General features: G+C 44.1%; 1 protein-coding gene across 1 annotated transcript in view; it reads left to right on the top strand.

Annotated features, from left to right (window-relative positions):
- CSF2RB (colony stimulating factor 2 receptor subunit beta) overlaps positions 1 to 16,243 on the top strand; it is a 74,748-nt gene that overhangs the window by 10,388 nt on the left and 48,117 nt on the right. The window contains exons 7-10 of the mRNA XM_040408785.1: positions 1,553 to 1,709; positions 3,934 to 4,117; positions 7,865 to 7,936; positions 8,441 to 8,635. Of these exons, the coding sequence (XP_040264719.1) occupies positions 1,553 to 1,709; positions 3,934 to 4,117; positions 7,865 to 7,936; positions 8,441 to 8,635 (608 nt within the window). The remainder of the gene's footprint in view (positions 1 to 1,552; positions 1,710 to 3,933; positions 4,118 to 7,864; positions 7,937 to 8,440; positions 8,636 to 16,243) is intronic.

Here is a 16,243-nt window from a genome sequence, read left to right as displayed (position 1 = left end):
GGAATTTCACCCACTGCATTGCAGATCTGAAATACACACTGCATGTAAAGTTATGTGTGGATTCCATTTCTGAAGTTTGCAGTGTGTGGATGTGATTTTTTTTTATCTGCACTTTATCCAACACGTGTGGCCATGTCCCTATAATGCTGAGTAGGAAATATTTCTGTATAACCAGGTAGATTGCGCATGTACGGTATCTAGTCTGTGAACCTGGGTCAAATATTCTGGTTTATCAGATAACCATAGAAAGGACAATGTAGACCTTACAAACCTCAGTGGGTTAATGGAAAAGGAGGGTCAGACACAGCTGTGGAGACAGGGTGTTCGGAGGCAGGATTCCTACTAAGGATTGTCATCAAAGTCCTGGAGAACCCCTTTACTCTTTTCTGGATTTTATTTGTATTTATAGTCTCCCACCAAAGTGGTGTCAGCTGGAATATAGTGACCCTCCAGAACAAATGCTCATCTTTAAAGAGGTTGTGTCATCTTAGCTGACCTGTTACATGTGCGCTTGGCAGCTGAAGACATCTGTGTTGGTCCCATGTTCATATGTGCCCGCACTGCTGAGAAAAATGATGTTTTAATATAAGCAAATGAGGCTCAAGGAGCAATGGGTGGGAACTTCATCATGCCTGGTACAAATCTGCTGATAGATGCCCTTTAATGAGGTCTGACACCAAAGACCCCCATCAAAACAAACTATTTTGTTGCTGTTGGCTGCACATTTCTCTACAAGAAAATTTACTATTACACACAGCCATTCAAATGAATAACTGTCTAATGAATGAACCAGGTTAGAGAGTTACTGGACCCTCCACCTCTATGTTGTCATATGCCCCCTATCCAACATATGGAGAGGGGTTGTCTTGATGATACAATTATGTAAGTTACTTGTGAAATCGCCCACAAAAGTGATAAGTGCCCCGCAGTGGAGTCCTGTTCTACTGAGAGCTTCAGACGAGATTGTCTGCTGCTGGTCCTCATGTTGGTTCCAGTTGTGACCATCCCATCATCATGTGAGCAGAAGTCCAGGACAAGTTTTTCTTTACTGTGTATACCCTAAAGTAAATTAAGTGATTAGCCATCCCTAATGAATGCAGACTTATTATTCATGCTGTTATATGAAGGGTGATGGACTCATAATGCAGTCTGTGCTCAGCTGCTGTCATCTTCGGAAACCCAAGAGCCCCTAGTGAATGGTATTGAATTATTGAATACTGATTACAGTAAACTACTACCTCCAACATAGGCCCTTGAATACATTAATGTCATCCGTGTCTTTAACAAACTACCAAATTTCTGGAGACATCCACATACATGTAATGAAATCATGAAATCTCCTGATGAGTGACTCCCACCCGTGTCCATGCGTTGTGGTTGGCAACTGGTTAATGGTTCCTTATACAAAAATACGTATAGTGCCCAAATAGCTATTATACATCAGTCATTGGGAAATTACACTTTTCACTTTTTATTGTTAATTATTACCTATTTAGTTATTAGTTAGTTATTGATTTACTACACAACTCTTCAGAATGTGTTGTTTCCTCAGAGGACAGAGCTATCCCTCAAAACCTGCACTGTGAATATGATGGCCTTACACAGATGAAGTGCAACTGGGAAGTGAGAAAAGAGCTGAGGTCCATGTCCTACGTGTTATACTACACGGATGGTGCTGATTATGGTACAACCAAGATGTCTATTCATGAGTAAGTTATGAGTTTATTCAGAGATGCACTGTGGCTATAGGGGGTGCAGGGGTAGCAGCCGCACCTAGGCTCTGGTGCTTGAGATTGGCCTGTGTTCCACATAAGAAGAAACCTGTGTTATAAATGGCATATGGTAGGTGAGTAAGGTGGTGCCTATATGTCAATTGGTGTGTTCTGTGCCTTTAAGGTGATAATGCTGTGTAGTTGTGGTCACAGTGCCAAAGCACTAGTGTTGCACATCACAGGTTGTGTCTAGATGGGGCTAGTAAGGGATTTGGTTGGCACTTGGGACTGGCGGTGCACGTAGAAGGTATGCATTTCTCATCTTTTCAAAAAGCAAGTAATCCCAGCACTGGCTCTTCTTCACTTCAATATGCTGAGAAAGGATCAGGATGGGCCAATATGTGTCCTAATGTAACGATTTATGTTATGGGAATAAAAGCATATCGAATTGAAGAAGCGCTAATGCAATGATTACTTGCTTCCAGTGGCGTAACCAGCAATTTTTTGAATGAGCCTTTCTCCCCCAGCACATTCTTCACAACTCCCGACTCCTGTGCAACCCCCACTCCTGTGACTAGTCAAGATTGCACTCTCAGACGAGGCCCGGCAGCCGTCCCGTCCATTTCCTATAATGTCATTGTGTACATACTGCTTAGGGGACCCTGACAGTAAAATCTTTTACTGTAGTTCTCCTCCTAAGTGGGCCCCTTCTGAGTTCAGGCTCCAAAGCAGCCGCTTCCCCTGCTTCCCCTATAGCTACGCTCCTGCTTGCTTTCAAGATGGGGCTGGGTCATAAATAGGAGGAGCTCCCAGCTCCTAGTGGTCAGTCAATGTATGGCACAGTGCTGTTAACTTAAGGCACACCTGCCTGAGCTAGTTACCATTGAGGAAGATTGGTGGCTTTAGTTGAGCCTGATGAGAAGAGTAGCGACCCTGAGATGCAACAGGTTGGTTATGGGCCACTGCCTTTACCATGGACCTGCTGTGGACTTCTGTCACTGATTGGACCTGTTGGAAAAAGTACTTGCTCCAAAGATAGACATAACCCTTGATATTGCAAGTGGTTCTGGAGTCCTGGAGCAGGGGCGTAACTACCATAGTGGCAGACCATGTGACTGCTATGGTGCCCTCTTCTACTGGAGGTGAAAACTTGGTCAGGACTCTACCCTCTAAAGGAACAACTTTTAGCAAATGAAGTAGTGGAAAAATGGCTCAAGGGTCATTGAAAAGGGTTTAGGCAGAAACCCTTCTGCCCTATGTGGGGGGCCTGGTTTTATCTTTGTTATGGGCCCTTACTTCTCTACGTACGCCACTGTCCTGGACCACTTCCAGCCTACAGACTACAATGTGGGTAGGCCTCAGTCGGATACCCTGGATTTCAGTGGTGACCAGAGACTGTGACCCAGTTGCTATGCAACTGTCTGATGTGAGTGTACTAAAATCTAAGGAAAGAGACCATCTTGTAGATAGGGGCGACCACCTGAGGAGTTATAGAAACTGTCCTTTTGTCCTCTGTTGAGTTATTTATTTTACTAATTTATATAGCATTGACATATTCCGCAGAGCTTTACAGACATTATCATCACTTTCTGTCCCCAGTGGAGCTTACAATCTAAATTCCCTATTAGAATGTCTTTGGATAGGAGAGAATGGGGAGAACATACAAACTTTATGCAGATGTTGTCTTTGGTTGGATTCGAACGTAGGACCCCAGTGCTAACCACTGAGCCACCTTGCTGCCAAGCTCTGTGTGTGAGTGTGTAACAGTCAGGTTTGTGTCCTTAATCAGAGACTGTAATTGTCTGCTTGTTGCCTCAGTTGCAGTTAGGGATCATGCACACAAATATATCTTTTAACATGTCCTATTCTTGTCCATATTACGGATAAGGATAGGACAGTTCTATAGAGGGCAGGACGTTCCGTTCTGCAAAATGCGGAACACACACGGCTGGTATCCGTGTTTTGCGGATCCGCAATAAAAAATTCAGGAGCTTATGGAGTTTATTCATGTTTGTAAATCTCTTTGAAAATCCACAACTGTATGCAGAAGCCTGTCATTTTCTAGTTGTGTAAATTCATATATAACATCTTTGATAAGCTCCATTCTTTTTGATGTTACACCAGATTACTGTAAAGTTGCAGAAATCAATTAATGTTGGGACATGTAGTTACATAATTCTAGCTCCTTTCTTTAATAGAGGATGTGTGTCTTTTTGTGCAGGAGGAAGCCATGCAATAACCTGTCACGTCAACTGAAAGATGAAACTCCTTACATACTGTACAGTTGTACATTCCAAATCCCATCTTCTCAAGCAAACAGATCTTTTCACATTCAAGTCCAACCACAGGAGGAACTGAGAAATTTCAGACCTTATGAACATAGTGAGTTATCTTCTACTTATATGGTACTGTGATATACAGTTGCAAGAAAAAATATGTGAACCCTTTGGAATGATATGGATTTATGCACAAATTGGTCATAAAATGTGATCTGATCTTCATCTAAGTCACAACAATAGACAATCACAGTCTGCTTAAACTAATAACACACAAAGAATTAAATGTTACCATGTTTTTATTGAACACATCATGTAAACATTCACAGTGCAGGTGGAAAAAGTATGTGAACCCCTAGACTAATGACATCTCCAAGAGCTAATTGGAGTGAGGTGTCAGCCAACTGGAGTCCAATCAATGAGATGAAATTGTATGTGTTGGTTACAGCTGCCCTGCCCTATAAAAAACACACACCAGTTTTGGGTTTGCTTTTCACAAGAAGCATTGCCTGATGTGAATGATGCTCGCACAAAAGAGCTCTCAAAGACCTACGATTAAAAATTGTTGACTTGCATAAAGTTGGAAAGGGTTATAAAAGTATCTCCCAAAGCCTTGCTGTTCATCAGTCCACGGTAAGACAAATTGTCTATAAATGAGAAAGTTCAGCACTGCTGCTACTCTCCCTAGGAGTGTCCGTCCTGTAAAGATGACTGCAAGAGCACAGCGCAGACTGCTCAATGAGGTGAAGAAGAATCCTGAGTGTCAGCTAAAGACTTACAAAAGTCTCTGGCATATGCTAACATCCCTGTTAGCGAATCTACGATACGTAAAAACACTAAACAAGAATGGATTTCATGGGAGGATACCCAGAGGAAGCCCCCTGCTGTCCAAAAAAACCCATTGCTGCACGTTTACAGTTTGCACAAGAGCACCTGGATGTTCCACAGCAGTACTGGCAAAATATTCTGTGGACAGATGAAACCAAAGTTGAGTTGTTTGGCAGAAACACACAACACTATGTGTGGAGAGAAAAAGAGGCACAGCACACCAACATCAAAACCTCTTCCCAACTGTGAAGTATGGTGTGGGGCATCATGGTTTGGGGCTGCTTTGCTGCGTCAGAGCCTGGACGGATTGCTATCATCGAAGGAAAAATGAATTCCCAAGTTTATCAAGACATTTTGCAGGAGAACGTAAGGCCATCTGTCCACCAGGCTGAAGCTCAACAGAAGATGGGTGTCTGCAACAGGACAACGACCTAAGAATAGAAGTAAATCAACAACAGAATGGCTTAAACAGAAGAAAATACGCCTTCTGGAGTGGCCCAGTCAGAGTCCTGACCTCAACCCGATTGAGATGCTGTGGCATGACCCTCAAGAAAACGATTCACACCAGACATCCAAGATATTGCTGAACTAAAACAGTTCTGTAAAGAGGAATGGTCAAGAATTACTCCCTGACCATTGTGCACGTCTGATCTTCAACTACAGGAAACGTTTGGTTGAAGTTATTACTGCCAAAGGAGGTTCAACCAGTTATTAAATCCAAGGGTTCACATACTTTTACACCTGCACTGTGACAGTTTACCATGTGTGTTCAATAAAAACATGGTAACATTTAATTCTTTGTGTGTTATTAGTTTAAGCAGACTGTGATTGTCTATTGTTGTGACTCAGATGAAGATCAGATCACATTTTATGACCAATTTGTGCAGAAATCCATATCATTCCAAAGGGTTCACATACTTTTTTCGTGCAACTGTAGTTATAGAAAATGTGTGAAATGTTATAATATACTGTATGGTTGTACACTCCTTACTCATATTATCCTGATCATATCTCAGTTAGACTACTGCAACATCTTCACGTTTCCAATGATGTCTTTGTCTCCCCCTTCTACTTGTCTGGTCCTCTCATTCTCGTCTCAAGGACTCCTCCTGTTGTATCTGCTTTCAGGACTCAATACCCCAACACATAAGACTGTTTCCTACCCTTTAAGCTTTCGGAAGCAACCAAGATACTCACCTCTTCAGACAAGCGTACAACCTACCTCTCCAGTAGAACTACATACATAATCTTATATAGTTCCTACCGACCCCACTTCTGTCTCTTTCTCCTGTTACCTTTAGATTGCAGGCTCCTACGGACAGAGCCTTTTCATCTTTTATAATGGCCTCTGTTATTCTTTTGTCATCTACATTATTTTCTCATTACACTGCTTTATACATATGTTCACATGCAATGTAATCCCATTCTGTTTTACATGAATAGCACCATTGAAGTAATCTCCCATTGTAGAGCCACAAACTCTACCAACGGTACCTGTTGGTATCGGTTATTCAGAACTATTCTGATATTCATCATATTCAAGGTGGGACCGTATTGCTTAGATGATGATGACCACATATAGTCCATTTAGGACAGACTCCATTTATGGTTTTATCTGCCAACAGATATGGATCTGTGTATAGATGAAGCACTGGTTAACTTGACACTTGCGGTGCATTAAAACAGACTTAAGTTGCCGTAGACGTTATCTTGGCTTTCAATGGCTTTTGTTTGTGTTAAGTGTCAGTTTAAAAGTTCTGCCACTCTAATGCACTTTAAGTGTCGCTTTTAAAGACTGCTACAACTGTAGGTTGATATTTCAATTTTTTTTTTATAGTGGAGATATGACCCTATATAAGTTTTCAGCCATTTATGGCAAGAATCATGAAAAAAACACAAAAATCTACTTAATAAATGTATTTCCATATTAGAAATATAGCACTTTACAGGTTTATAATTTCACCAGTCTTTATGCCTTATTTATTTTATTTTATTTTTTAAAGTAGTATATAGTCTCAAAAAACACACCACCCCAATACACCCATTCCTCCCCCCACCCCATCCTGGTGCTATAAGCAAAGAAAGCAAAAAAAAAGTCTCATAGCTATAAACTGCATTAAACAAGTCTTAAATCACAGCAACTAAATTTATTCTTATCATCCTATCATCTAACCCATTAAAGGGACTGTATCGCTAGGATATGCCACCAATGTCAGATAGATGCGGGTCTCCAAAATGGGACACCCATTTGTGAGCCACGGATGCATGACCCCCTCCATTCATCTCTATGGGACTGCCGAAAATAACGAGTGCTGGCTCGGCTATCTTGGCCGTCCTGTAGAAGTAAATAGAGCAGTAGCTGCGTTTGCGCAGTGTGGATCTCCATTTGCTTCTATAGGACTTCGAAAATAGCTGAGCATGTCCGTTCCCGGAAAAAGGTGCACGTCCGGCAACTATCTGACAATAAGTGGGATCAAAGACATTTAAAAATAGCCCTACATCTAAAAAAAAGCAATTTATACACACATGATAAATCCCCAAGAATATAAAAAGACTACATCAAGAAGAATTATAACTATAGATGAGCGAAGTTTTGAAAATTTGATTTTGCCAGCTTCGCAGTACTTTTTTATTTCATTTATTTAACTTTTTTATTTTTTTTAATTAATTATATTTTTGTATTATTTTTTTTACATTTCTTTTATGAAAAACAGTTTAGGGCAGTATGGGGTTAATTCAGAGAGTGCAGGCTCAATAATTCATTTTATGGACCAGCAGGAGGTGCTCTCATATGAGAAGAGAGCTCCCCTGCCAGCTTTTACAACAATTTATTTTGCGATGGATTGTTGCAGCACCCTGCTACAATGATGCCACGCAGTGAGACCGCTTCTGCTGGTTTCGGGCAGACTTACTGTGACCACACGGGTTACAGTTAAGAGCCACTTCTTATCTTTAGTTTTAACACATTCGTGTATTTTCATGTCTTCTAGTTCAGACTGACCATCCCACACATCTCCGGCTAACTGGAACGGTACACCATAATACAAGTTGGGATGGAGTCCACCAGAGGTTTCATATTCCACCATCAAGCTGACGTACCAGTTGTGCTACTGGAAGCAAGTAATCCTGCAGATTATTATCACCTTATCTGTACTTTTCTGGTGGTGATTCTGACAAATTTGTTGTCATAATATCTGTAGAGTGATTATAATCATTGTCATTATACCTGTAGATTCACACTTTATACCTGTAAAGTGACTCTCATCATTGTCATTTTACCCATAGTGACTCTTATATACCTGTAAAGTAATTGCAATTATACTTGTAGAGTAATACTTTATACCTGTAGAGTGACTGTTCATTGTCATTATACCTGCCGAGTGACTCTTAATACCTGTAGAGTGACTATAGTAATTGCTATTATACTTGTAGAGTGATACTTTATAGCTGTGGCGTGACTGTTTATTGTCATTGTACCTGTAGAGTGATACTTTATACCTGTAGTGTGAAAGTAGTGATTGTCACTGTACCTGTAGAGTGACACTTTATACCTGTAGGGTGCCTCTAGTCATTGTCATTATATACTATGTAAGGTGGCACTATTTATCGTGTTTTTACCTGTAGGGAGATGAAGAATGTCCTGATCTCTTACTGGTTAATGTGTCTGGTAATGTGCCTGAATATTACATTCCAAATTCTGAACTATTGAGCTCAACTAATTACATAGCTAAGTTGAGAGCAAAGCCTGATGATAGTTCTGGATACAATGGGCCATGGAGCGACCTGGAGTCAGAGCTATTCCATGGACAACTGACACAGGTGAGGTCATTTGCTGACATGATGTCCACATTATATCCTCTTTACCTCTAATTAATGGTCATGTAACGCTTCAAAGAATAATAATAATCATAACATACATAGTAACAGTCTCATTGTTCTTTTCACACAACAGCCACTAATCTATATTTGGCAGGGGACAAAAAATTATTTGGTGGCCAAATCTACAGTAGAGTAAACTGCCTCCTACTGGTCATGGGAAGTTGGAATGTGGCCTATTTTAATGTATAGCTAGTTTCTTGTCCATAGACAATTTAATTTTATTAAGAGGCCTCCAGATCGTCCCTATTTCAGTTGTTGTGAGAAGTCAGGATCCACATGTTAGTTTTAAAGGTTATGTACACCTTTGGGGCAAGTTTTTTTAAATTATTGCATTGTACTCATTTGAGCTAAAAAACAAACAAACATTTTTTTCAATTGGTCTTTAATAAAAATATAGAGCCCTTTTTCTGTACAGAGCTGAGATGCTCTAGAAGCAACCTCTGGGTTTTCTTTTTTTTTTCCTGTCATTTGGGAGCTGACAGGCTCCTTATCTCTGATCTCTGACCTCCTAAACACTCATTATAGCTCAGTTCTTATCTTACTGATAAGAATGGGCTTAAATAAGTGTTTATGACCTCTTAGTAGTTTAGAGAGAAGTTAATTAGATGACCTGTAGAGATGAGGGAATCAAAGTTGATGAAGTGGAATTCGATCCGAATTTCATAAAAATTCGATTCGCACCGAATCCGAATTACCTCACGCTTCGTGGTAACGAATCACATTTTTTAATGGCTGCTGCACGTGTTTAAGACATGGAACAATGACATGGACGTCAGCAGGCACTAGGGACAGTGGTAGAAAAGACTTTAAAACTTTAATTTTGCTGTATAGAAAGTTCAGCAGCAAAGGATAGGGAGGAATCATTCCACAATTTTGAAGCAGAACAGGGTTCAGTAGGGGAGTTTACAGCCTGGGTAATAGGAACAATCCTATTACACCTTCCTGCACTGACTGGGGATCCAAATTGCCATTTTACAGCTCTGTAATTCCAGAAAAACATTCTTGTTATTGGGGTGCAAGTGCTGTTTGATGCAGCCATTAACAGGGTTTATTTACAAGGAAAATTTCTACGTCTTATTTGCCCTTGTGCAGGGCAGTTATATGTTTCTAAAGCATTTTGTGGCTTGTATTAGTAGGAAAAAAAGGGCTTATTAGCTTATTATGAAGTGAAGTGAGAAAATTACAGCCCTTTTTGGCGTGTATTAGTGGCACAAAAATATATAATATCTGCCGTTCAGCGGTGCTGTTACAGTATATTTTTGGTGTGTATTAGTGGCAAAAAAAAAATATATATTTGCCGTTCAGTGGTGCAGTTATATGTTCTGAAGCCTTTTTTGGTGTGTATTAGTGGCTAAAAATATATATTGTTTGCCTTCAGCGGTGCAGTTATATTTTCTAAAGCCTTTTGTGGAGTGTATAAGTGGAAAAAAGTAAGAGCCTATTTGCCGTTCAGCACTGCAGTTATATGTTCTAAAACCCTTTTGGCTTGTATTGGTGGCAAAAAAAAATTATATATTTGCCGTTCAGCGTGTTCAGTTATATGTTCTAAAGCCCTTTTTGGCGTGTATTAAGTGGCAAAAAAAATCTATATTATTTGCCGTTCAGCGGTGCAGTTATATGTTCTAAAGCCCTTTTTGGCGTGTATTAGTGGAAAAAAATATATATATTTGCTGTTCAAAAACGGTGCAGTTATATGTCTAAAGCCTTTTGTGGCATGTATAAGTGGGAAAAAATAAGTGACTATTGTTGTTCAGCGGTGCAGTTATATGTTCAAAAGCCCTTTTTTGGCGTGTATTAGTGGGAAAAAAAAGGGCTTATTACCCGTTTGTGTGTAAGATAGTGAGAAAATTACAGACTTTTTGAGGGTGTTTTAATTTCTTATTTATTTATTTGATCTAATAGTATGTCAGACAGAGAAGTGCCAGGCCCTGCACAGGGGACTGTCAGAGGCCTAAATGTTTCTTGTGCAGGCACAGGTCTGAGCTCCCGGTGTCATCTAGCGGTCATGTCTTGACCAGCAACCCAGCGGTTCTTGAATGGTTGACTCGGTCATCCACTTTGTCCCAAGTGACATCAGACATCCCCAGCCAAGAGTTGGTGGGTTCGTCAGACACAACCCTTAATTGGCATGGCCCGGGAGAAGGCTCTGTGCCCTCACCTGTCCTCAACCTGCCTCTGTCCTTTTCTGTTCCCTCTGCCAGACAAGTATTATATGCTGTGGGGCTCAGATCCACTAATACAGTGAGGACGAGCTACAACAGGACAGTCAGCAGCTACTGGCCAGCCAAGATGTGGAGGAGATATCCGCCGCTTTCCTCCTCCGATGGATGGGCAAGTAGTGATGATGAGAGTGGCATGGGAGCAGGTGTTGCGAGCGGTCAGGCTCCTGACCCAGAGACCGTTGAGGAGGACATTAGTGACATGCAGACAGTAACTCGATGATGATTGGTGTAGCTGATCACACTTGGGAGCCGGGGTGAATTAGGGGGCTTCAATCGTCATTGGGGAGAAGATGGTGGCAGCCGGTTCCGTGAGGCAGCGGTGGAGCCAGCAAGTCGCTAGCGTGGCCGGGAGTCAGCAGGGTGTAGCAGTGGGAGGTCGGGAGCCAAACATGCCCGGGGTAGACCACCCCGCTTCGCAGGAGCCTACCTGCCTGGAGAGTAGTGGCGCAGGGACTCACGGAAGCAGCGGCGGTAGCAGTCAGTCAGTGCATAGTGTTGGGGGTAAAATCACCTACTCGGAGGTGTAGCAGTTTTTTGTTAAGCTGCCGGAGGAGGTGAACATGGCCATTTGTAGAATCTGTGGGCAGAAGGTGAAGAGTGGCCAGGGTGCCAATGTTTGCACCACGGCCCTGCGTCAACATATGCAGCGTCAGCATAAAGTGGTCTGGGAGAACCATGGCTCCGATGTGGTGGTCCAGCCTCCGGCAGCAACCGCTGCATCATCCAGTGGCACGCACCCGATTTCAGGCAGTCAAGGGTCCACCACCTCAGCTGAAGAGAGCTATCTGTCCTTCCCATCATCTGCTGGTCCTGATGCTCCTGCTTCTCCTTCTACTCCTCGCCAGCCATTCCGTCAGCAATCGATCACCGAAGCGATTGCCAAGAGACAACAGTATGCGTGCACTCATCCAACGGCGCAGAAGCTGAATGTGCTCCTGGCCAAGTTGCTGGTGCTGCAGTCCCTCCCTTTCCAAGTAGTGGACTCTGCGCCTTTCAGAGAACTGATGGCTTGTGTCGAGCTGGGGTGGAGAGTTCCCAGTTGTTATTTCTTTGCCAAAAAGGTGGTACCAGCTCTGCACACGTATGTAAAACAGAAGGTGGGCCAGTCCTTGAGCCTGTCGGTGTCTGCCAAAAGTGCACGGCAGCGCCGACATGTGGAGCTGTAACTATGGTCAGGGACAATACATGTCCTTTACGCACTAGGTGAATGTGGTTCCTGCACAGCCACACCAGCATCTTGGTCAGGTGACGCCGCTTCCACCTGCACGTTTTCATGCCGTTGGCCCTGCGACAATGTCCACCTCTGCCTCCTCATCCTCCACCGTGTCCTTAGCCTCCACTGCAGGGACAATTCACAGTGCCCCTCCAGCATAACACATGTGCAGGGCACGGCGGTGTCACGCTGTTCTGAACCTCGTTTGCCTGGGTGAACGGAGTCACACAGGGGAGGAACTGTTCAGTGTCCTTCATCAAGAAATCGAATCGTGGCTTTCTCTGCTACAACTCTAAATCAGAACCATGGTGACCGACAAAGGGGAGAACATGGTGTTGGTGCTGCGTCAAGGAGGGCTGAGCCATGCGCCCTGCATGTCACACCTGATTAATCTGGTTGTTAAGCGGTTCCTGAAGTCTTCCACCCATCTGCAAGACATCCTAAAAATGGCCAGGAAACTTTGCATGCACTTCAGCCACTCGTACACCGCAAAGTACACCATCCTTGAGCTGCAGTGGCAGAACAACATCCCCCAACATAGGCTGATATGCGATGTTTCCACCTGTTGGAATTCCACCCTCCATATGTTGGACCGACTATCTGTCGCCAGGACTACCGGATAAACAATGTCATTCCACTGCTTCATGTCCTGAAACAGATGCTGGTAAATCTGGCTGGTCAGGGGACTGGAGACGTGGCACCTAGATCTAACAGCCACATGAGCCCTGTGGGGGCTGAACTGGAGGAGGACATTGGAGCACAGCAATGTGTAGCGAAATGGGTGGTTTTTCTACACAGGTGACAGGAGAGAAGGAGCAGGAGCAGCCAGAGGATCTACAGGGTAATGAGGAAGATAAGGCAGAGGACCCAGACACACCGTGGCAGTATGCAATGGAGATGGATGCAGGGAGTCCCTCCGTGTCACTTGCACAAATGGTCCGATGCATGCTCACTTGCTTGCGTAGTGGCAGCCGAATTGTCACCATTCGGCAGAGGGATGACTTCTGGCTCTCCATCTTGTTGGACCCTCACTACCGGTCCAAAATGGGGGCCTTTTTATACCTGCTGAGAGGGAGGACAAACTGAACTACTACAGAGACATCCTATGTAGTCAGTTGTCCGCCGCCTATCTGTACCATCGTCCATCCTCTCGCAGGTCTGACCGGGGGGCCCTCTGTGATCACGTGCCTCTGCCATTGCTGTTGTGGCAGGGTGGGGGGTAGGAGCAGTTTCCGCTCCATCAGAAGCAACTTGAGTCTAGAGTCGCTGATGAGCAGCTTTCTTCACCCGCCTAGTGAAGAAACTACTCACCAGCAGCAGCAGGTAGACATAGAGCAGAACCTGAACCAGCAGGTGGTGGCATACTTGGACAGCACCCTGCCACCCCAAGTTGAAGATCCGCTGGACTACTGGGCAGCCAAACTGGATTTCTGGCCACAATTGGCAGAGTTTGCCCTGGAAAAGCTGTCCTGCCCGGCAAGTAGTGTGGCCTCAGAGCGGGTGTTTAGTGAGGCGGGGGCCATAGTTACCCCAAGAAGACTTACCTTTATCAAGATGAATCAGGCGTGGATCAGCCAGGATTTCCACCCACCAATGCCTGATGCATCAGACTAGATCATCCATGGTGCCACACCAACACTTTGACAAAAGAGACCGGTTTCTTCTGACTATCTGCCTCAGCTACTATTCTGATGCTGCCACATCGCCTGATGCCACACAACTTGATGACAAGTGCTCCTTCTTCATCCTACCATCTTTAGCTGGTACTTGTATTGCCACCCACCTCCCCACACTGTCATCGGGTTCACCTCTGTGGTCTCCTGAAGCTGCTGCCACATCCACACTAAGTCACCTTGCCGTTCTGTGTCTCCTGATGCTGCTGCCACCTCCACACTATGTCACCTTTGCCACTTTGTGGTCTCCTGATGCTGCTGCCACCTCCACACTATGTCACCTTGCCACTTTGTGGTTTCCTGATGCTGCTGCCACCTCCATACTATGTCACCTTGTCACTCTATGGTCTCCTGATGCTGCTGCCACCTCCACACTATGTCACCTTGCCACTCTGTGGTCTCCTGATGCTGCTGCCACCTCCACACTATGTCACCTTGCCACTCTGTGGTCTCCTGATGCTGCTGCTACCTCAACACTATGTCACCTTGCCACTCTGTGGCCTCCTAATCCTGCTCCTGCCACCTCCACCCTGTGGCCTCCTCTTGATGCTGCTGCTGCCACCTCCACACTCCGTCATTGTGCCACTCTGTGGTCTCCTCATGCTGCTGCTGCTGCAACCTCCACACTGTCATTGTGCCACTCTGTGGCCTCTTGATGTTGCTGCCATCTCCACACTCTGTCATTGTGCCACTCTGTGGCCTCCTGATGCTGCTGCCACTTCCACACTCTGTCATTGTGCCAATCTAATGGCCTCCTAATTGCGGCTGCCCACCTCCAGACTGTTATTGTGCCACCCTGTTGGCCTCCTCCTGATGCTTGCTGCCAGCCACCTGCACACTCTGTCATTGTGCCCACCTGTGGGCCTCCTGTTGCTGCACATCTACACTGTCCTTATGCCACTCTGTGCATCCTCCTGATGCTGCTGCTGCACCACCCTCTATACTCTGTCATTGTGCAACTCTGTGGCCTCCTGATGCTGCTGCTTCCGCCTCCACACTGTCATTGTGCCACTCTTTGGCCTCCTCCTAATGCTGCTGCACCTCCAGACTCTGTCAATGGGCCACTCTGTGGTCTCATCATGCTGTTAGAGGATGAAAGAAGGTTCACGGCACTCCAACAGCAAATTCAATGTGTTTTAATCCACCAAATGTTCAGTCAGCAAACGTTTCGACAACAGTCTTATCAAGCTACATACAAGTTTACAAGTGACTCACATTACATATATATAAGGGTACTAATTCATACCAATTAATCAGTGGGTGTGCTACCACCAATAAACCCGCCTCCTCTCAGGTACAAATAATCATATAATTAATTCAGCCTACCAACCAAAGTGTAAATTAATATAAGGCTTACCGAGCGTTCATACTTGGGCTGTTATTCCATAGTGTGTCCATGATGAGCGGCGTCTTCCGCATGTGACTGCGGCTGTGCGAATGTTCGAACGGGATTCACATACATCACATGTTCAACTATACAGTCATGTGATCAATGACGCTACTCCCGGTCACCTGACAGATGACGCGCCTAAGCGTCTAGTCACTGTCATAGTAACCCCAGGTCCTACAGAGAGAGTATGTCATTTCCTGTGATTCTCTTTATCCAGCATTATTTCAAAGACGTATAACTACATGCCTAGACGCCGGTCACCACGGACCCAACAACCGAAAGATGATACTATTTAAGGAAAATATAGTTTCGTTTAACAGTGTCATAGGAGCCGATCTTCAGCAGGATATATGACACCTCAATCATATCAATACCGCGGTTCAGTATCTGACTGGCTATGCGAAAAACGGAATAGTATAATGCCACACATAGACATAAAGGAAAGCCCTTTCATAGGAGTTTGGAGCTGATCAATAAATGCGATCCTATCAACAGTCGTTTACAAAGCAATAAGTTCAAAAAAATGAGTTAAAAAAAATGGCATATAGGGTAAATCCCGTGTGCCACACGGTATAGAGTAAACAAACCCCTACCTCCCATAGGTAAATACCCAGGGATGTATTGGTGTGTTGTACTCTCAATATGCTAAAGAATGCATTTGGACAAGGGATGTTAGGGCCACAACCATTGCCTCCCTCTGTCAAAAGAGAGACAACCGATATGTGCCCTTGCCTGGTCTGGGCCCCACCACCAAGTGGGAGACCCCTACCACGCTAATCCCCAATGCCTCCTGTAAATATAAATATTTTCTCGTATTCTATATAAGCATCACCCTACGCCACCAGAGCTCGATATACACCCTAATACTACATATCACTCCCCAGGTGAATAATAAGGGTCTAGTAAAAATACCACCCCGTCATATATTGGTTCTACTACCGTCCCTCATATCCATTCTATGGAATCAAAACCATCCACACCAATTTCGTGCGATGGTAAAAAGAACTCTTGCTGGACGTCTCCCAGGTCACTGCTCCCAAAACACCTTAG

This window comes from Bufo bufo, chromosome 9 (assembly GCF_905171765.1).
Source record: "Bufo bufo chromosome 9, aBufBuf1.1, whole genome shotgun sequence".
NCBI lineage: Eukaryota > Metazoa > Chordata > Amphibia > Anura > Bufonidae > Bufo > Bufo bufo.
The sequence above is the reverse complement of the archived record's forward strand: the minus strand, read 5'-3'. Positions and strand labels throughout refer to the sequence as shown.